Source organism: Salmo trutta, unplaced genomic scaffold (genome assembly GCF_901001165.1).
Source record: "Salmo trutta unplaced genomic scaffold, fSalTru1.1, whole genome shotgun sequence".
Lineage (NCBI taxonomy): Eukaryota > Metazoa > Chordata > Actinopteri > Salmoniformes > Salmonidae > Salmo > Salmo trutta.
Genome location: NW_021822889.1, coordinates 42,760 through 64,589, shown reverse-complemented (window position 1 = coordinate 64,589; position 21,830 = coordinate 42,760). Strand labels below are relative to the sequence as shown.

The 21,830-nt window shown below is 45.8% G+C and overlaps 2 protein-coding genes and 2 long non-coding RNA genes across 7 annotated transcripts in view; all 4 read left to right on the top strand.

The window, feature by feature from the left end:
* Positions 1-581, top strand: part of LOC115186265 (uncharacterized) — an 18,387-nt gene extending 17,806 nt beyond the window's left edge. For all 3 annotated transcript variants that reach the window (XM_029745935.1, XM_029745934.1, XM_029745933.1), the window contains one exon: positions 259-581. In XM_029745935.1, coding sequence (XP_029601795.1) covers positions 259-435 — 177 coding nt within the window. In that variant the 3' untranslated portion in view covers positions 436-581. The remainder of the gene's footprint in view (positions 1-258) is intronic.
* On the top strand, positions 469-21,826 carry LOC115186267 (pirin). Of its 2 annotated transcripts, none has more exons than XM_029745938.1 (10): positions 469-883; positions 1,215-1,371; positions 1,504-1,596; positions 6,387-6,467; positions 8,515-8,721; positions 17,562-17,646; positions 19,067-19,111; positions 21,170-21,252; positions 21,335-21,401; positions 21,505-21,826. In XM_029745938.1, the coding sequence occupies exons 2-10, from the start codon at positions 1,279-1,281 to the stop codon at positions 21,621-21,623; spliced, it is 873 nt and encodes a 290-aa protein (XP_029601798.1). In that variant the 5' UTR covers positions 469-883; positions 1,215-1,278; the 3' UTR covers positions 21,624-21,826. The 2 variants fall into 2 exon arrangements, with proteins under 2 accessions (XP_029601798.1, XP_029601799.1); XM_029745939.1 differs by having other exon boundaries at positions 691-883; positions 1,229-1,371.
* On the top strand, positions 10,483-11,942 carry LOC115186269 (uncharacterized). The gene is made up of 2 exons (XR_003875662.1): positions 10,483-10,937; positions 11,313-11,942. It is a non-coding gene; the product is annotated as an uncharacterized LOC115186269 (long non-coding RNA).
* On the top strand, positions 13,902-17,196 carry LOC115186268 (uncharacterized). Its single transcript, XR_003875661.1, has 2 exons — positions 13,902-16,163; positions 16,214-17,196. It is a non-coding gene; the product is annotated as an uncharacterized LOC115186268 (long non-coding RNA).
* Positions 21,827-21,830: the final 4 nt, after the last annotated feature.

Here is a 21,830-nt window from a genome sequence, read left to right as displayed (position 1 = left end):
TTTTGTAGGGGTGGAATGATAACCCAATTGAGTCTTGTCAAAAACGAAGCAGAGGAGGGATAGCCTTTTGATATATTTATAAACTTGTATTTTCTTTAGTCTTTCAAGGACACATGTAATGAAAAATATAGGCTCTGAAATATAGGCAGCAAATACCTACTAAATATGGCTTGGAAAGTAGACCTAGAGAGAGAGTTGGTTATGTAACACTGTACAGTCAGAGTGACTCAGCTGGATTCCCTTTGTTATCACAAACAGGTTGGTCCACACGCGCTGAATCTGGCAGGAGGACAGGCTGCAAGTGCGCGCATCGCGAAGGACATAATATTCCAGCACAGCCAGAGTGGTGACGGAGGGACAGGGACACAAACCACCGTGGAGAGAGCACACACCGAAGAATACATTCAACAGATGCACGGGCTGATGTGGTTATGATTAAAGACCTTAGCGCAAATCATGTTTTGATGTCAAAGGGAGATTTACGCAGCGATAGATCATGGATTCAGCTGCCTTCCTAGCTGAGAATAAACTACACCTCACCCCTTCCTAGCTCAGAATAAACGACCCCCCTTCCTAATAAACTACACCTCACCCCTTCCTATCTGAGAATAAACTAACCCCCCTCTTTTTTAATTCAAACTAATCCCTTGCGGTCAAGCCACGCCCTTCATGTCCGTACATGCGCAACAGATGCAGTGTTGGCCACCGCGACAACAACATGACTGCGCTTGGAAGATGATAGGCTCCTAATGATGATAGGCGTCTAATTTTGTTGTTGCCAACACACTGGGAGGATTTGATAGCCTACATTACGTGCTTGCGTGATTGTAGTTGATATTCGGAGTAAATTAGTCTTGTTGAGTCCACATCCAACTTCTGCCAGGTTAGTGACATTGAGTTTCATGTATCAAAGTAAACTCCACTCCACGGAGAAGGACGTTTTTATTCACCATGGAGTGGAGTTTAGTCCGCTAAACTTAATTTATCCTAGCTAGAGACCGATGCTGTTATTGATCTGTCATGTTGTCTTTTTACTCCATATTATCCCAATAAAAGTCTTAGCAAAATAAGAAATATTGTAACATCTAATAACAAACACTCGTTATGGTGTTTGGTATTGACGTGATGTTTTGTATTGACGTTGAACATCAACGGTGGGTATTTGAAGGCTTAGGCTATATATTCAATGCAGTTATTTTTCCTTTTCTCTTCAGTATTTTTGTTCAAGGTGTACCATAATAAATAAGGTACTACTAGTAAATAACCCTATCCTCTACAATGAGGATAAGAAGAGTTGTGAAGACAGTTTTGAGTGTGGAGCAGGTAGAAGGTGTGGGAGCCCATGTCCGCAGAAGCATAGGAAGAAAGGAGGTGAGTTACTGTCATACTGTCTGTCTTACATCTGCCTAGTTTATCATGTTTAATAATATCCTTTTAAAATACCAAACTAAAGCACAAATTATGACATGGTAGGCTGATATCTTGTCCATCCATTTATTTCAGCTGATTAACCTGGATCCTTTCTTGATGTTGGATGAGTTCAAAGTCAAAAAGCCATCTGGCTTCCCTGATCACCCCCACAGAGGCTTTGAGACCGTGAGTAGGCTATCTATTCTCTCTCTCTCTATTCTGTCTCTCTGTCTCTCTCTGCCTCTGTCTGTCAAGCTAGCGCGATGCAGCATCTATACTGTCTCAATCTGGAGTGATACAATGTTGTGTTCTGACTGAAACCCTGGCAGATCGGACCGTCATGTGGAATAACAGGTTCATATGAGGCCGTTGAGGGAGGGTGAGGCACATACACCATTAATGATGAGGGAGGGTGAGGTACATACACCATTAATGAGGCACATACACCATTAACGATGAGGGAGGGTGAGGCACGTACACCATTAATGATAAGGGAGGAGGAGGCACATACACCATTAATGATGAGGGAGGGTGAGGCACATACACCATTAATGATGAGGGAGGGTGAGGCACGTACACCATTAATGATGGAGGGTGTGGCACATACACCATTAATGATGAGGGAGGATGAGGCACGTACACCATTAATGATGAGGGAGGGAGGGTGAGGCACATACACCATTAATGATGAGGGAGGGTGAGGCACATACACCATTAATGATGAGGGAAGGAGGGTGTGGCACATACACCATTCATGATGAGGGAGGGTGAGGCACATACACCATTCATGATGTGGGAGGGTGAGGCACATACACCATTCATGATGAGGGAGGGTGAGGCACATACACCATTAATGATGAGGGAGGGTGAGGCACGTACACCATTAATGATGAAGGAGGGTGTGGCACATACACCATTAATGATAAGGGAGGGTGAGGTACATACACCACTAATGACGAGGGAGGGAGGGTGTGGCACATACACCATTAATGACGAGGGAGGGAGGGTGTGGCACATACACCATTAATGACGAGGGAGGGAGGGTGTGGCACATACACCATTAATGAAAAGGGAGGGTGAGGCACATACACCATTCATGATGAGGGAGGGTGTGGCACATACACCATTAATGATGAAGGAGGGTGAGGCAGATACACCATTAATGATGGAGGGTGTGGCACATACACCATTAATGATCGAGGGAAGGAGGGTGTGGCACATACGCCATTAATGACGAGGGAGGGAGGGTGTGGCACATACACCATTAATGATGAGGGAGGGTGAGGCACATACACCATTCATGATGAGGGAGGGTGTGGCACATACACCATTCATGATGAGGGAGGGTGTGGCACATACACCATTAATGATGAGGGAGGGTGTGGCACATACACCACTAATGACGAGGGAGGGAGGGTATGGCACATACACCATTAATGATAAGGGAGGGTGAGGCACATACACCATTAATGATGAAGGAGGGTGTGGCACATACACCGTTAATGACGAGGGAGGGAGGGTGTGGCACATACACCATTAATGACGAGGGAGGGAGGGTGTGGCACATACACCATTAATGATAAGGGAGTGTGAGGCACATACACCATTCATGATGAGGGAGGGTGTGGCACATACACCATTAATGATGGAGCGTGTGGCACATACACCGTTAATTATCGAGGGAAGGAGGGTGTGGCACATACACCGTTAATGACGAGGGAGGGTGTGGCACATACACCATTAATGATAAGGGAGGGTGAGGCACATACACCATTAATGATGAGGGAGCGTGAGGCACATACACCATTCATGATGAGGGAGTGTGTGGCACATACACCATTAGTGATGAGGGAGGGTGAGGCACATACACCGTTAATGATGAGGGAGGGTGAGGCACATACACCATTAATGAGGCACATACACCATTAACGATGAGGGAGGGTGAGGCACATACACCATTCATGAAGGAGTGTGAGGCACATACACCGTTAGTGATGAGGGAGGGTGTGGCACATACACCATTAGTGATGAGGGAGGGTGAGGCACATACACCATTCATGATGAAGGAGGGTGAGGCACATACACCATTAATTATGGAGAGTGTGGCACATACACCATTAATGATGAGGGAAGGTGAGGCACATACACCATTCATGATGAGGGAGGGTGTGGCACATACACCGTTAATGATGTGGGAGGGTGAGGCACATACGCCATTCATGATGAGGGAGGGTGAGGCACATACACCATTAATGATGAGGGAGATTGAGGCACATACACCATTAATGATGCAGGAGGGTGAGGCACATACACCATTAATGATGAGGGAGGGTGAGGCATATACACCATTCATGATGAGGGAGGGTGAGGCACATACACCATTCATGATGAGGGAGGGTGAGGGACATACACCATTAATGATGAGGGAGGGTGAGGCACATACACCATTAATGATGAGGGAGGGTGAGGCACATACACCATTAATGATGAGGGAGGGTGAGGCACATACACCATTAATGATGAGGGAGGGTATGGCACATACACCATTAATGATGAGGGAGGGTGAGGCACATACACCATTAATGATGAGGGCGGGTGAGGCACATACCCCATTAATGATGGAGGGTGAGGCACATACCCCATTAATGATGAGGGAGGGTAAGGCACATACCCCATTAATGATGAGGGAGGGTGTGGCACATACACCATTAATGAGGAGGTAGGGTGAGGCACATACCCCAGTAATGATGAGGGAGGGTGAGGCACATACCCCATTAATGAGGAGGGAGGGTGAGGCTCATACACCCTTAGTGATGAGGGAGGGTAAGGCACATACCCCATTAATGATGAGGTAGGGTGAGGCACATATCCCATTAATGATGAGGGAGGATGAGGCACATACACCATTAATGATGAGGGAGGATGAGGCACATACACCATTAATGCACTTCCTGCTAACGCCAGCAGATGGCACTAACAGGCCTACTGTCGGTAATCCTCGTCCAGAGAAAGCTTCTCAATAGGTTTGTTATACATAGCATTATCTTGCTTTTGGATACTGGGGTTTGAATGAAAACCCACCAATATCACATATTTAGACAGAGGGGAGGAGGGAAATTAAACTTCTGCTTTGGAAGTGGTGTTGGTGAATCACGGTTTCCTCAACCATAAAGGCGATGGTCCACAGTGGGAATTTATAGAGTCAAAACAAGTGTTTTTAATAGAAAAGTCTTGGCCTGTGTTTGATACTGTAGATACATGTGTAACCTAGCCTAGTGTCCACCATGGCCCAGACCAGATGAGGCCATAGGCCCAGCTGATACTGTAGATACATGTGTAACCTAGCCTAATGTCCACCATGGCCCAGACCAGATGAGGCCATAGGCCCAGCAGATACTGTAGATACATGTGTAACCTAGCCTAGTGTCCACCATGGCCCAGACCAGATGAGGCCATAGGCCCAGCTGATACTGTAGATACATGTGTAACCTAGCCTAGTGTCCACCATGGCCCAGACCAGATGAGGCCATAGGCCCAGCAGATACTGTAGATACATGTGTAACCTAGCCTAGTGTCCACCATGGCCCAGACCAGATGAGGCCATAGGCCCAGCAGATACTGTAGATACACGTGTAACCTAGCCTAGTGTCCACCATGGCCCAGACCAGATGAGGCCATAGGCCCAGCTGATACTGTAGATACATGTGTAACCTAGCCTAGTGTCCACCATGGCCCAGACCAGATGAGGCCATAGGCCCAGCAGATACTGTAGATACATGTGTAACCTAGCCTAGTGTCCACCATGGCCCAGACCAGATGAGGCCATAGGCCCAGCAGATACTGTAGATACATGTGTAACCTAGCCTAGTGTCCACCATGGCCCAGACCAGATGAGGCCATAGGCCCAGCAGATACTGTAGATACATGTGTAACCTAGCCTAGTGTCCACCATGGCCCAGACCAGATGAGGCCATAGGCCCAGCAGATACTGTAGATACATGTGTAACCTAGCCTAGTGTCCACCATGGCCCAGACCAGATGAGGCCATAGGCCCAGCTGATACTGTAGATGCATGTATAACCTAGCCTAGTGTCCACCATGGCCCAGACCAGATGAGGCCATAGGCCCAGCAGATACTGTAGATACATGTGTAACCTAGCCTAGTGTCCACCATGGCCCAGACCAGATGAGGCCATAGGCCCAGCAGATACTGTAGATACATGTGTAACCTAGCCTAGTGTCCACCATGGCCCAGACCAGATGAGGCCATAGGCCCAGCTGATACTGTATATGTGTAGCTTAGTGTCCAACTGGCCGCGGACTGGACCAGACCTGACGGGGGCGGGGCTGAAGCGCCCACGGCCCAGCATGCCATGCAGCAGGTGTGTTGGCTCACGGTTACATCTCAGAGCTCATAACCACGTGCACTGCCAGATCAGAGAGAGGCTCTCGCCCCCCTGGCTGGAGGTTTGGAAGCCTCTCTGAGAGACAGATGTTTACCTCTAACCTCTATAGCTTTCTACTTCCTGTCCGTTTTGACCTCAGTCCATGTGGCAGTGGAATGGACACGGAGTGAACACGTGCTCTTGTCTGTCCTGCTCAACGGACACTGCATTACACACACGCACACACACACTGTACATATTTAATCTGTTAGACTTGCATGAGGAAAATATGAAGGAAATTATTTACCATACTATGTTTTCCAGTCGTACAAGCTTTATGATGAGATTTCCTTCCGAAACCATTCATGTTTACAACTGAGATTCATTCATCTCTTTCCTAACCTCAACCTCAATTGGCAAAGACTTAGAGAAAGTTGTTTTCCAATTCTCTAGACATGGTTGGTATTCGGGAGAGGGACAACTGCAGAGCACAGTTCATGTTTTGTTTTGCCTCTCAGCTGTTATATAAAATCAGCAATGGCTCATCTATGGGTTTGAGAATATATTTGGATCTATTCTGTCTTTGTTTAGGTGACCTACGTTTTGAAAGGCGTTTCAGCCCATGAGGATTTCTGTGGCCACTCTGGACTACTGAAACCAGGGGATTTACAGGTAGAGAAACATCTTGTGACAGTACTGTAAGCAGGTTCCTACTCTTCACCATACTCCCACCAGAACCAATGAAGCATCGTGCCTTCAGGGCATTTCCTGTGTTTTTCCCATGCAGCAGTCGTAAAGCTGTTGTCCCTGGTCAGTCAGTCAGCATCGACCAGGGAGTGGTTTAAAAGGCACTAATGCCACTGGCATTTAACAAAGCATGTTTGTCCATGTATGCTAATGATTCAACCATATCCGCATCAGAAACCACAGCTAGTGAAGTCACTGAAGCCCTTAAAGAGTTGCAGTCTGTTGTGGAATGGGGAGTAATAAACTGGTCCTGAACATCTCTAAAACTAAGAGCATTGTATTTGGTACTAATCATTCCCTAAGTTCTAGACCTCAGCTGGATCTGGTAATGAATGGTGTGGCTGTTGAACAAGTTGAGGAGACTAAATTATGTCATGTTCTGTGTGGACCCAGGAAGAGTAGCTGCTTCTTTCGCAACAGCTAATGGGGATCCTAATAAAATACCTAAATCCTACTACAAGAGACTTGGTGTGTGTGCGTGCGACAGCGAGAGAGAGCCAAACACCATTGGGGGGGGGGGGGGGGGGGGGGGGGGGGTGCTGGAGCTACTAACCCAGGGCAGACGGGTTTCCTCACAGTGGAACAGGAGGGGAAAGCTGCTGACTAAACTTGAAGTGTTATTGCTCAATTAGCTTCCCACAGCAACGCTGCATCACCCTTAGGGCACTGAAAAGTTGCATCAGAAATGGCTCCCTATTCCCTATGTAGTGCACTACTTTTGGCTAAAACCCCTATTCCCTGAGCCCTTATTCTCTAGACCAGGGGTACTCAACTCTTACCCTGCTGGTTTTCTGTTTTACCTGATAATGAATTGCACACTCCTGGTTTCCCAGGACTAAATCAGTCCCTGATTAGAGGGGACAATGAGAACATGCAGTGGAACTGGCTTCCAGGTCCAACGTTGAGTTGGAGGGCTCTAGACCCTATTTAGTGCACAGCTTAGCCCCTAGACCAAAAGTAGTAGCAGTCATTTTGAACACAACCTTCCAGTGTGTTATTTTGATGTTAGCGGAGCTTTGAGAAGAACAATGGACATCCACTAGGTACATATCACAGCAGTGGGGAAGATGGACATGCACTAGGTGCATATCACAGCAGTGGGGAAGATGGACATCCACTAGGTACATATCACAGCAGTGGGGAAGATGGACATCCACTAGGTACATATCACAGCAGTGGGGAAGATGGACATCCACTAGGTACATATCACAGCAGTGGGGAAGATGGACATCCACTAGGTACATATCACAGCAGTGGGGAAGATGGACATCCACTAGGTACATATCACAGCAGTGGGGAAGATGAACATCCACTAGGTACATATCACAGCAATGGGGAAGATGAACATCCACTAGGTACATATCACAGCAGTGGGGAAGATGGACATCCACTAGGTACATATCACAGCAATGGGGAAGATGAACATCCACTAGGTACATATCACAGCAGTGGGGAAGATGGACATCCACTAGGTACATATCACAGCAGTGGGGAAGATGAACATCCACTAGGTACATATCACAGCAGTGGGGAAGATGGACATCCACTAGGTACATATCACAGCATTGGGGAAGATGAACATCCACTAGGTACATATCACAGCAGTGGGGAAGATGGACATCCACTAGGTACATATCACAGCAGTGGGGAAGATGGACATCCACTAGGTATATATCACAGCAGTGGGGAAGGAAAGGTGTAAATGTGAAGTAAATTTCCTCCTGGAAACCAGTTAGTTCCAGTATTAAGTCCACATGGGTGATTTATTATGGAAATCATATCAGACAACACTTATTTCATGTATATTATACTGTACAATTCTCCTTTATATTTTTAGTAATTGTGTTTTGTGTGTGTGTGTGTGTGTGTGTGTGTGTGTGTGTGTGTGTCTATGCCTCTCTGTATCTGTGTGTGTGTGTGTGTGTGTTTCTGTGTCCGTCTCTGTGTGTCTATGTCCATGTCTCTTCATAAGTGGATGACGGCAGGCCGAGGGGTGGTCCATGCAGAGATGCCTGTGTCTGAGGAGCCGGTCCAGGGCCTGCAGCTGTGGGTCAACCTGAGGAGGGAGGACAAGATGGTGGAGCCCCAGTACCAGGAGCTGAAGGACAGCCAGGTCCCCAAGCCCAGCAGGGAGGGGGTCACTGTGGCCGTCATCTCTGGACAGGCCCTTGGGGTACAGGTGAGGAGCACCATACTAACCATAACCATAACCCTGGGTGTACAGGTCAGGAGCACCATACTAACCATAACCCTGGGTGTACAGGTCAGGAGCACCATACTAACCATAACCCAGGGTGTACAGGTCAGGAGCACCATACTAACCATAACCCTGGGTGTACAGGTCAGGAGCACCATACTAACCATAACCCTGGGTGTACAGGTCAGGAGCACCATACTAACCATAACCCTGGGTGTACAGGTCAGGAGCACCATACTAACCATAACCATAACCCTGGGTGTACAGGTCAGGAGCACCATACTAACCATAACCCTGGGTGTACAGGTCAGGAGCACCATACTAACCATAACCCTGAGTGTACAGGTCAGGAGCACCATACTAACCATAACCCTGGGTGTACAGGTCAGGAGCACCATACTAACCATAACCCTGGGTGTACAGGTCAGGAGCACCATACTAACCATAACCCTGGGTGTACAGGTCAGGAGCACCATACTGACCATAACCCTGGGTGTACAGGTCAGGAGCACCATACTAACCATAACCCTGGGTGTACAGGTCAGGAGCACCATACTAACCATAACCATAACCCTGGGTGTACAGGTCAGGAGCACCATACTAACCATAACCCTGGGTGTACAGGTCAGGAGCACCATACTAACCATAACCCTGAGTGTACAGGTCAGGAGCACCATACTAACCATAACCCTGGGTGTACAGGTCAGGAGCACCATACTAACCATAACCCTGGGTGTACAGGTCAGGAGCACCATACTAACCATAACCCTGGGTGTACAGGTCAGGAGCACCATACTGACCATAACCCTGGGTGTACAGGTCAGGAGCACCATACTAACCATAACCCTGGGTGTACAGGTCAGGAGCACCATACTGACCATAACCCTGGGTGTACAGGTCAGGAGCACCATACTGACCCTAACCCTGGGTGTACAGGTCAGGAGCACCATACTAACCATAACCCTGGGTGTACAGGTCAGGAGCACCATGCTAACCATAACCCTGGGTTTACAGGTCAGGAGCACCATACTAACCATAACCCTGGGTGTACAGGTCAGGAGCACCATACTAACCATAACCCTGGATGTACAGGTCAGGAGCACCATACTAACCATAACCATAACCCTGGGTGACAGGTCAGGAGCACCATACTAACCATAACCATAACCCTGGGTGTACATGTCAAGAACACCATACTAACCATAACCATAACCCTGGGTGTACAGGTCAGGAGCACCATACTAACCATAACCCTGGGTGTACAGGTCAGGAGCACCATACTAACCATAACCCTGGGTGTACAGGTCAAGAACACCATACTAACCATAACCATAACCCTGGGTGTACAGGTCAGGAGCACCATACTAACCATAACCCTGGGTGTACAGGTCAGGAGCACCATACTAACCATAACCATGGGTGTACAGGTCAGGAGCACCATACTAACCATAACCATAACCCTGGGTGTACAGGTCAGGAGCACCATACTAACCATAACCATAACCCTGGGTGTACAGGTCAGGAGCACCATACTAACCATAACCCTGGGTGTACAGGTCAGGAGCACCATACTAACCATAACCCTGAGTGTACAGGTCAGGAGCACCATACTAACCATAACCCTGGGTGTACAGGTCAGGAGCACCATACTAACCATAACCCTGGGTGTACAGGTCAGGAGCACCATACTAACCATAACCCTGGGTGTACAGGTCAGGAGCACCATACTGACCATAACCCTGGGTGTACAGGTCAGGAGCACCATACTAACCATAACCCTGGGTGTACAGGTCAGGAGCACCATACTAACCATAACCATGGGTGGTGGTAGTGGGTGTGGCCAGTGGTGCAGTTTTAGAGGCCCTCTTCTTGGCCGCAGAGACAAACTGCTGCTGTTTTAAAGCAAATTTCCTGCAATTTTATACATTTTGCTGTGGGGCAGAGAGAACATTGTACTGTTTTTTAAAGCTAATTTCATGCCATTCAAAAAAATGTGCCATAAGGCTGAGAGAAGATTTTAAAGCAAAATTCCTTCAATTCTAAACATTTTGCCAAGGCTTATGCCGTGTTCTTATGCTGTCTGAATGACTCAAACGTTATAACAAAATCAATGTGGGGCCCCATGACATGACATTTTTTACATTTTAGATTCTCCCTGACGGTTAAATTTTTCTTTTGGGGATTGTTAGTTCTCAAAGGTAATCTTTTAAAAAATATATATTGCTCTATTATATTTTCTACATATTTTATCTGGGTTTTAGTTATTTAAGTTTATACAAGTTCTGGATGTTTGTTCTGACTTCCACATGACATCAACCAGTGTTTCCCATATATGCGCTTAGCAGCGGTGCACCACGGGATGGTCAAATTATTTATTATTTTGATATCTTTTTTTGGTGGCGTCCACGAATTAGCAACCGCAGTGTGCCGCTGCTGAACGCATATAGGGGAAACACTGGTTGATGTCATGTGGAAGTCAGAACAAACAGCCATAAGAACATGTATAAACTTAAACGACTAAAAATAGATTTCTATATTTCTCACCCTTCAAAGTAACGCATTTGTAATCACAGGTCCAAAACCACAGTGGATGAAGAAGGGGGGGAGTTTATTATCGCCATCATTGTCATCATCATTGTTCCGTTGTCACTGTATTATACAGAATGAATACTTAGTGTCGGCTGTTGATATGACGTGCTGGGGTCTTGCCCATATCAAGCCAGAAAACTTTATACAAAACAATGACTGAGATGTTGAAAGCCTCAGGCCTAGATATGCCTCGCCAGAAATCCCAACCAACCACAAGACATTCAGCTTCATCATGTGACGTTTGCAGGCAATTACATCCTCTTTCTCACCACCGCCCCCTCCTTATTTTTTCTGTGTCTGTCTGCTGAGTTAGACAGGAAATGAGTAAGTGGGTTTGTCATGTTTCAGATGTAAATTTGACCGGGCCGGTTGGGTTTGGGGTTACTCTAGGGCAGGAGAGGAGACTGACAGACAGAGTTTCTAATGACGTCTATAAGGTTTGTCATTTTACAGATGAAAATGTGTTGGAGCTGGGAAACGGGCCCAACTTGGGATTGGGTTGCCTCTGCTTACTATAGGGCAGGGGGAGACACTACAGACAGGCAGAGAGGCTAACGATGTCCAACAGGGTAATAGACAAGTAACTGTCAAAATAAATGAAATACCAACATAAAGTGTTTTGTCATTGGGCCACCACGAGCTGCCATAACAGCTTTAATGCACCTTGGCGTAGATTCTACAAGTGGAGGGATGCGACACCATTTTTCCAGTAGAAATTCCATCATTTTGTGTTTTGTTGATGGTGGTGGAAAACGCTGTCTCAGGCGTTGGTCCAGAATCTCCCGTAAGTGTTCAACTGGGTTGAGATCTGGTGACTGAGACACACACACATTATACATGAACCTAAGCATGATGGGATGTTCATTCCTTAATTAACTCAGGAAACACACCTGTGTGGAAGCACCTGCTTTCAATATACTTTGTATTCCTCATTTGTGTTTCCTTCATTTTGGCAGTTATCTGTATGTAAATGTATTGGGGCTGGGACTGGGCTGGGGGTGGGACTGAGCTGGGACTGGGTGGGATAGCTGCACAGCAAAATTTGATTGGTAAAACACACTGTGGTTGTTCAATTTCACACTTTTTAAGTGTTTATATGAGAACCAGACAGAAAGTGTTGAATTAACGCTTTTCGAAGTGTTGCCCTTTTAACACTGATACTTTCCAACACCAGTGGCATTAAAATGTTACACTAACTCAGTGTTAAAGTTACACTGTTATGGTGTTCACTGATACCTTCACAGCATATTCTTCAATATTAAATAAACACTAAGAGTGTTAAATTTAACACTGGTCCAGTGTCTATACTGGTCCACACTTTCAGTGTTAAATGAACACACTGCTTAGTGTAAAGCCTTATTTTCCAGAGTGCCTTGCCTTTTGAGTGAATTGTTGAGTTACGACCCATGACTGTATTTGTTAGTGACAGAGACATGAGCAGCCGAAGTCTGATGAGAGCAGATAGAAATTCATTGCTTTAACAAATTATGACAAAAGTTAAAGAAATGTTGAGCAATGTAATAAAGTAATGACTTTTCAAATAAGTTACGTTACACGTTATGCTGGCTTACAATTTGTTAGCTACGCTAGCCTTACGAACCGCATAGCATATCATTACAACAATTGCTTGTATGTACTGACTCGTATGTTAGCTAGCTACCTAATGTTAGTTGGCTACTAATACATTGAACTTTCCAGTATATTAACTATACGCTATCTAACTACCTACCCAACATTTATTAACTTGATTATTCACTTCATTCTTAGCTTAGCTAAGTGGTATAGTCTTGGTGCGTTCTCAATGGACATTGTTAATGAAGTCATAAGATGTCTAGCTATTAATTTGCTATCTATGCTAACAAACTAGCAAGAAGTTACATAGCAACAGCATCAACTTCCAGTAGACAGGCGAAGCGCTACTACACTCAACTGAAAGGATACCGTTTGTTTACAGTATATTAAAATGAACTAATATTATGTAGTATATATACTCATTAAGTATGTCATTTACAGTATGTTAGTATGGGTATTCAAACACAGCTATGGTTGTTGCATTCATCCATTTTCTGTCCTGTGGCCTTCACCAAGTGAGATCCTAAGCAATTATGTTATCATTACAATTGTATTATTTAACACAATACAACACATAATTCATAAGGCCTTATTTTTGAGGGCTTAGTTTTACCATAATACAGTGGCCTGAAACTCATGGTTTACAGGAAAAATGTAGGTCTGCAAATCACATTATGCTGGCTTGCAAAGTGATGTGTAATTCCTATTGGAAGCTAGCCAGAGTGGGGATATCCAACATTTAGAATTTGTATTCACCTGCAACCTGATTCAGAATGACTGCCGGGATGGAAAGATTAAGGTATGAGAATACCTTAAGCATCTAAACTGGATCAACCATTTCAGTAATGGGTGCAGTGAATTGATGTATCATATTGGATTAGTTTAGAAAAATGTATGTTATTCACATTGAATTAATTAATCAATGTACATTCAAAACATAGATATTGAAACAAACTATTCTAAAAATCTAACTACAGTAGAGCATGCTGGGAAATATGATAATGATGGGTGTGGTTTTAGTTCAACACTGGGTATTAACACCAACACTGGGTTTATTCTAAACCAATGAGTGTTTAACACTTACAGAGCTACTTTAACACCTTAATCAACACTAGAAATGTTACACTGAAAAATCAACACTAGGTAACACTGGCTAACACCCTGATTGAACAACAGTATTTTTTAACAACAACAACAGTATTTTTTAACAACAACAACAACAGTATTTTTTAACAACAGCTTAAAACACAACACCAGCTGGGCGTTCAGTCTGTTCATAGTAAAACAAAGTAACACTACATCAACACCTAAACTGCTTAAACCAGGATATGAACCCTGACCATTTACTGTGTGGTAGAGTTACTCTAGGACGGGAGAGGATACAGACAGCGAGACAGAGTAATGACTTCCAACAGGGGTTAATACAGCTGGGTTTGGGCTGCCGCTGACTGACAGGGTTACAGAGTAATGACTTCCAACAGGGGTTAATACAGCTGGGTTTGGCCTGCCGCTGACTGACAGGGTAACAGAGTAATGACTTCCAACAGGGGTTAATACAGCTGGGTTTGGGCTGCCGCTGACTGACAGGGTAACAGAGTAATGACTTCCAACAGGGGTTAATACAGCTGGGTTTGGGCTGCCGCTGACTGACAGGGTAACAGAGTAATGACTTCCAACAGGGGTTAATACAGCTGGGTTTGGCCTGCCGCTGACTGACAGGGTAACAGAGTAATGACTTCCAACAGGGGTTAATACAGCTGGGTTTGGGCTGCCGCTGACTGACAGGGTTACAGAGTAATGACTTCCAACAGGGGTTAATACAGCTGGGTTTGGGCTGCCGCTGACTGACAGGGAAACAGAGTAATGACTTCCAACAGGGGTTAATACAGCTGGGTTTGGGCTGACGCTGACTGACAGGGTTACAGAGTAATGACTTCCAACAGGGGTTAATACAGCTGGGTTTGGGCTGCCGCTGACTGACAGGGTAACAGAGTAATGACTTCCAACAGGGGTTAATACAGCTGGGTTTGGGCTGCCGCTGACTGACAGGGTAACAGAGTAATGACTTCCAACAGGGGTTAATACAGCTGGGTTTGGGGTGCCGCTGACTGACAGGGTTACAGAGTAATGACTTCCAACAGGGGTTAATACAGCTGGGTTTGGGCTGCCGCTGACTGACAGGGTTACAGAGTAATGACTTCCAACAGGGGTTAATACAGCTGGGTTTGGGCTGCCGCTGACTGACAGGGTAACAGAGTAATGACTTCCAACAGGGGTTAATATAGCTGGGTTTGGGCTGCCGCTGACTGACAGGGTTACAGAGTAATGACTTCCAACAGGGGTTAATGCAGCTGGGTTTGGGCTGCCGCTGACTGACAGGGTTACAGAGTAATGACTTCCAACAGGGGTTAATACAGCTGGGTTTGGGCTGCCGCTGACTGACAGGGTAACAGAGTAATGACTTCCAACAGGGGTTAATGCAGCTGGGTTTGGGGTGCCGCTGACTGACAGGGTTACAGAGTAATGACTTCCAACAGGGGTTAATACAGCTGGGTTTGGGCTGCCGCTGACTGACAGGGTTACAGAGTAATGACTTCCAACAGGGGTTAATACAGCTGGGTTTGGGCTGCCGCTGACTGACAGGGTTACAGAGTAATGACTTCCAACAGGGGTTAATACAGGTCAGACAGATAGACTGCCCATTGAGTTTGACTGGAACCTGGACTAGTCTAGAGGATGAAACATTCACGTATGTACAGCTGATCTGGTCTTCCCTCACAGTAGGGCTGGTCTGGTCTTCCCTCACAGTAGAGCTGGTGTGCCGTGGCCTCTTCACAGTCTATCCTTATGACTTCCTATGACTCTTCCTATTTTGCGGGTGATAAAGGGCAACTCCTCCACTTTCAACCTCATGTTTATTATCTCCAGCACCATACCAGTGTCTACATATGTGAAAACATCACGTGAATATGAGGTTGAAAAGTTGTGGAATTGCCCTTTAAAAGAGGAAGTGGGAAAGGTAACCAACAGATCAGGGTGCTAGGTGTTAAAAGAGGAAGTGGGAAAGGTAACACCAACAGATCAGGGTGCTAGGTGTTAAAAGAGGAAGTGGGAAAGGTAACCAACAGATCAGGGTGCTAGGTGTTAAAAGAGGAAGTGGGAAAGGTAACCAACAGATCAGGGTGCTAGGTGTTAAAAGAGGAAGTGGGAAGGGTAACACCAACGGATCAGGGTGCTAGGTGTTAAAAGAGGAAGTGGGAAAGGTAACACCAACGGATCAGGGTGCTAGGTGTTAAAAGAGGAAGTGGGAAAGGTAACCAACAGATCAGGGTGCTAGGTGTTAAAAGAGGAAGTGGGAAAGGTAACACCAACAGATCAGGGTGCTAGGTGTTAAAAGAGGAAGTGGGAAGGGTAACACCAACAGATCAGGGTGCTAGGTGTTAAAAGAGGAAGTGGGAAAGGTAACACCAACGGATCAGGGTGCTAGGTGTTAAAAGAGGAAGTGGGAAAGGTAACCAACAGATCAGGGTGCTAGGTGTTAAAAGAGGAAGTGGGAAAGGTAACACCAACAGATCAGGATGCTAGGTGTTAAAAGAGGAAGTGGGAAAGGTAACCAACAGATCAGGGTGCTAGGTGTTAAAAGAGGAAGTGGGAAAGGTAACACCAACGGATCAGGGTGCTAGGTGTTAAAAGAGGAAGTGGGAAAGGTAACCAACAGATCAGGGTGCTAGGTGTTAAAAGAGGAAGTGGGAAAGGTAACCAACAGATCAGGGTGCTAGGTGTTAAAAGAGGAAGTGGGAAAGGTAACACCAACAGATCAGGGTGCTAGGTGTTAAAAGAGGAAGTGGGAAGGGTAACACCAACAGATCAGGGTGCTAGGTGTTAAAAGAGGAAGTGGGAAAGGTAACCAACAGATCAGGGTGCTAGGTGTTAAAAGAGGAAGTGGGAAAGGTAACACCAACAGATCAGGGTGCTAGGTGTTAAAAGAGGAAGTGGGAAGGGTAACACCAACAGATCAGGGTGCTAGGTGTTAAAAGAGGAAGTGGGAAAGGTAACACCAACGGATCAGGGTGCTAGGTGTTAAAAGAGGAAGTGGGAAAGGTAACACCAACAGATCAGGGTGCTAGGTGTTAAAAGAGGAAGTGGGAAAGGTAACACCAACAGATCAGGGTGCTAGGTGTTAAAAGAGGAAGTGGGAAAGGTAACACCAACAGATCAGGGTGCTAGGTGTTAAAAGAGGAAGTGGGAAAGGTAACACCAACAGATCAGGGTGCTAGGTGTTAAAAGAGGAAGTGGGAAAGGTAACACCAACGGATCAGGGTGCTAGGTGTTAAAAGAGGAAGTGGGAAAGGTAACACCAACAGATCAGGGTGCTAGGTGTTAAAAGAGGAAGTGGGAAAGGTAACACCAACAGATCAGGGTGCTAGGTGTTAAAAGAGGAAGTGGGAAAGGTAACACCAACGGATCAGGGTGCTAGGTGTCTGTCTCACAATTTGCAGACAGAGTATATAGACAAAGAATTTACACAAATAACATACAGCAATAAACGCTATTCTTTGTAACACTTCATGTCCATGAGAGGACTCAGTGAGTGGGGTGCTGCCTGGGGGTCAATGAAACTCAGAAATACTATAAATGTCTTGTCCTTTTTTTCTGTCCAGTCAAAGATTTTCACCAGGACTCCAACACTGTATCTGGACTTCAAGCTGGATGGAGGATCCAAGCATGTACAACCAGTTCCTTCAGGTAAAAACCATCTTTACTCAGTAGGCCTTCTGTGGCTCTGGTCCAGGGCGTTACGTGCTCCTTGAAGAAGGCTCAATCTGCATGTAACACCATGGACCAGAGCTTGGCCTTCTGTAACTATAGTGTTCTGTGTGCTCCATTCATCCACAATCTGGCACTAAATCTGTTAACCTTTTCAGTAAAGTTAGCAGAACCTTTCAACTCAAACCCTAGCTAAGTGCTGTGTGGTTTGTATGACACAAGCTTTCTAATTCTGGGAACTGTACTGTACCTGACGTTGGTTTGTGGTGGGAGAGAGTTGCTATCTACTGTCTGTGACAAACAGAAGTCCTCCAGGGGTTGGGAGTCTTCTAAAGTTTATACAACTGGCTTGGTTTCCATTGTCACCCTGCCTGTTCTCTATGGCGTCTGGTTCTGTGTGGTTGCTATGGAGTCAGTGGTGTTGTGTGGTTGCTATGGAGTCAGTGGTGCTGTGTGGTTGCTATGGAATCAGAGGTGCTGTGTGGTTGCTATGGAGTCAGTGGTGCTGTGTGGTTGCTATGGAGCCAGTGGTGCTGTGTGGTTGCTATGGAATCAGTGGTGCTGTGTGGTTGCTATGGAGTCAGTGGTGCTGTGTGGTTGCTATGGAGCCAGTGGTGCTGTGTTGAATGGTTACCATACCTGTTGTCTATGGAGTCAGTGGTGCTGTGTTGAATGGTTACCATACCTGTTGTCTATGGAGTCAGTGGTGCTGTGTTGAATGGTTACCATACCTGTTGTCTATGGAGTCAGTGGTGCTGTGTTGAATGGTTACCATACCTGTTGTCTATGGAGCCAGTGGTGCTGTGTTGAATGGTTACCATACCTGTTGTCTATGGAGCCAGTGGTGCTGTGTTGAATGGTTACCATACCTGTTGTCTATGGAGTCAGTGGTGCTGTGTTGAATGGTTACCATACCTGTTGTCTATGGAGTCAGTGGTGCTGTGTTGAATGGTTACCATACCTGTTGTCTATGGAGTCAGTGGTGCTGTGTTGAATGGTTACCATACCTGTTGTCTATGGAGTCAGTGGTGCTGTGTTGAATGATCACATATAGTACGTAAGACGTTAAGTAGTCCATTACTCTACTCTGTGTGTGTGTGTGTGTGTACACGCAGTCAGTGTTGGTGTGTTGAATGGATGGCTCCCACGTCATCATACTACAGGGCCCTATGGTGGATTAGATGTTAGACCATCTCAGTGTTATGGCCCACAGCTCACATGGCAAGACGTTGGTATACCAAGTGGTCAGACTCCCCCACCAAGTCACATCATTTAGAATATGACGCTTTATAAATGTCATGATTGTTGTGTATACTGTGGCAGTTAACTTGTTAATGAGGTGACAAAATGCATTATCAATGCCAGCCCAAAACAACAGTTTTTCTATCATCTCTGCTAGGATGGACCTCGTTTATCTACACACTGGCAGGATCTGTTTGTGTTGGTGAGTTTCCTCTATTTAGTTTCTCTTGAACAGTTTTCCATTAGGTCCTAACTGCCCTGCAGCCTGTTGATGGTCATCCAGAACAGTGTTGTGTTTGGTAGTGGTTCAGAAACACTCTGCATCTTGTTGCTGTCCCTCGTCCAGAGAGAGGGACAATCAAACAGAGCAGGTGCATTTATTTATTTATTTTCCCTTCCTCGTCTCCTCCGTCCTCTCTGGGATGTTCCCTTCCTCTTCTCCTCTCCTCCGTCCTCTCTGGGATGTTCCCTTCCCTTCCTCTTCTCCTCTCCTCTGTCCTCTCTGGGATGTTCCCTTCCCTTCCTCTTCTCCTCTCCTCTGTCCTCTCTGGGATGTTCCCTTCCCTTCCTCTTCTCCTCTCCTCTGTCCTCTCTGGGATGTTCCCTTCCTCTTCTCCTCTTCTCTCCTCTGTCCTCTCTGGGATGTTCCCTTCCTCTTCTCCTGACCTCTGTTTCCTCTGGGATGTTCCCTTCATCTCCACCGTCCTCTCTGTGATGTTCCCTTCCTCTCCACCGTCCTCTCTGGGATGTTCCCTTCCTCTCCACCGTCCTCTCTGGGATGTTCCCTTCCTCTCCACCGTCCTCTCTGGGATGTTCCCTTCCTCTCCACCGTCCTCTCTGTGATGTTCCCTTCCTCTCCACCGTCCTCTCTGTGATGTTCCCTTCCTCTCCACCGTCCTCTCTGTGATGTTCCCTTCCTCTCCACCGTCCTCTCTGTGATGTTCCCTTCCTCTCCACCGTCCTCTCTGTGATGTTCCCTTCCTCTCCACCGTCCTCTCTGTGATGTTCCCTTCCTCTCCACCGTCCTCTCTGTGATGTTCCCTTCCTCTCCACCGTCCTCTCTGTGATGTTCCCTCCTCCACGTATTTCCCTTCCTCTCCACCGTCCTCTCTGTGATGTCATGTCAACATTGGGATGTAGCCTTGTGATCTGAAGCCAATAGCAACTCTAGGAATGGTTTAGGAATAGTTTAGGAATGGTTTAGGAATAGTTTAGGAATGGTTTAGGAATGGGACACAATCACACTGGAACCCTTCATGTTGTGGTTCATGTTCTAGGGCAACCTTTTCCCTATATAGTGCCCTATGGGGCCTGGCCAAAAGTAGTGCACTATGTAGGGAATAGGGTGCCATATGGGACGCAAGCCATAGATGTATGTCTTATGGTACTATACCTGTAACAAATGGTTTCACCTACAGTCCTGTGACACCCTGCTATACAGAGTTGAACTGTTCCCTACAGTCCTGTGACGTCCTGCTATACAGAGTTGAACTGTTCCCTACAGTCCTGTGACGTCCTGCTATACAGAGTTGAACTGGTCCCTACAGTGTTTGTCTTTACAGGACACATTAGGCCTGTCCTTTTTCATGTGTAAAAATGTCCTTATGCTGAAGTTTTTTGACGTTTCTTTTGTTTGTCTATGGGAAGCACATATTTGAGTAGGAGGAATTGTATTTTCATTATGATAGATGTTAGCTAGCGTGAGAAGGCGTTATTTAACGCTCTTCACTCATTTAGAAAAGGGTTTTGTTACATTTCATACATAGTTGATATTTGTTTCTACAGGAAGTTGCATTATGATCTGATTAAATGGAATCGTTGTTTCGTAGGATCTCACGGAAAGCTCCTTTTTAATTGTAGACAGATGTTTTGAAAGCAGAATAAAGTTGAGCCGTTCGCTGTAACTAAGATGAAGGTGGGTTTGAACGGAGATGCCACTGAATCGACAGAGTGTAGTCTGTAAGGCAAATCCAGCACAGCTGTGTCTGATAAATATATCCACCACAACTTGAAGCGTTTGGCGTTTCAGCATTTCTTTTGACCGTAGTATTCAGACGACGGAAGCAGACTTAACCATGTCAGATGAAGAGGAAATGCACATTTTCTTTGGTTCTTTATCCCAGTGTTTGTCTCGGGTTCAAATCTGACAGAAATCCTCAAATGAAAGCTGTTTTGTTGCCATTTGTTTTGAGGTAATAATCTTGTTTTCATCCCAGGGACCATCTGTAGACTTCTATTCTGTTTTCCATTGCTCTTTCAGGCCCAGAGGCAGAGCAGCAGAAAGTGGAGCCACATCACACCATAGTGTTTGATGATGGAGACTGCATAGCAGTAGAAAATAAGGTAGGCTGTCTGAGCTTCTTACAGACTCTAACACAGTTTTCAGGAATTGTAAATTCACTACAACTCAAATTCCTTTCTCCAGACATCAGAGGTCTCCCATTTTGTCTTGATTGCTGGACAGCCGATCAATGAACCGGTGGTCCAACATGGTAAGACCTTAATTTCTTTACATTACTGAACTCCGGTCAGTTACCACAATATTGGATTGTTCTTGTGTAATGCGACACACTACACTTTCCTCTTTCTCTCCAGGTCCGTTTGTGATGAACACGGAAGAGGAGATCAACCAGGCAGTCAGAGACTACAGGACAGGGACCAATGGGTTCGAGAGGGCTAAGGCTTGGAGGTCTAAGATCAGGGATTCCTTCTAAGAATCAGCAGACATCTTCTAATCATGTTATAGGTCTTGTAATGGTCATGTGACCAAAGTGTATTTTAATAATGAACCAGCTTGATGTGTGTTTGTCTCTTTTTAAATCATTAAGTTCTCATTTTATACTGATTTTTTTTTCTTAAATAGATGTTTTGTCACTGTGCCTCCAAGCCATTAAACTGAAATGTAAATGATGAAAAAGGCA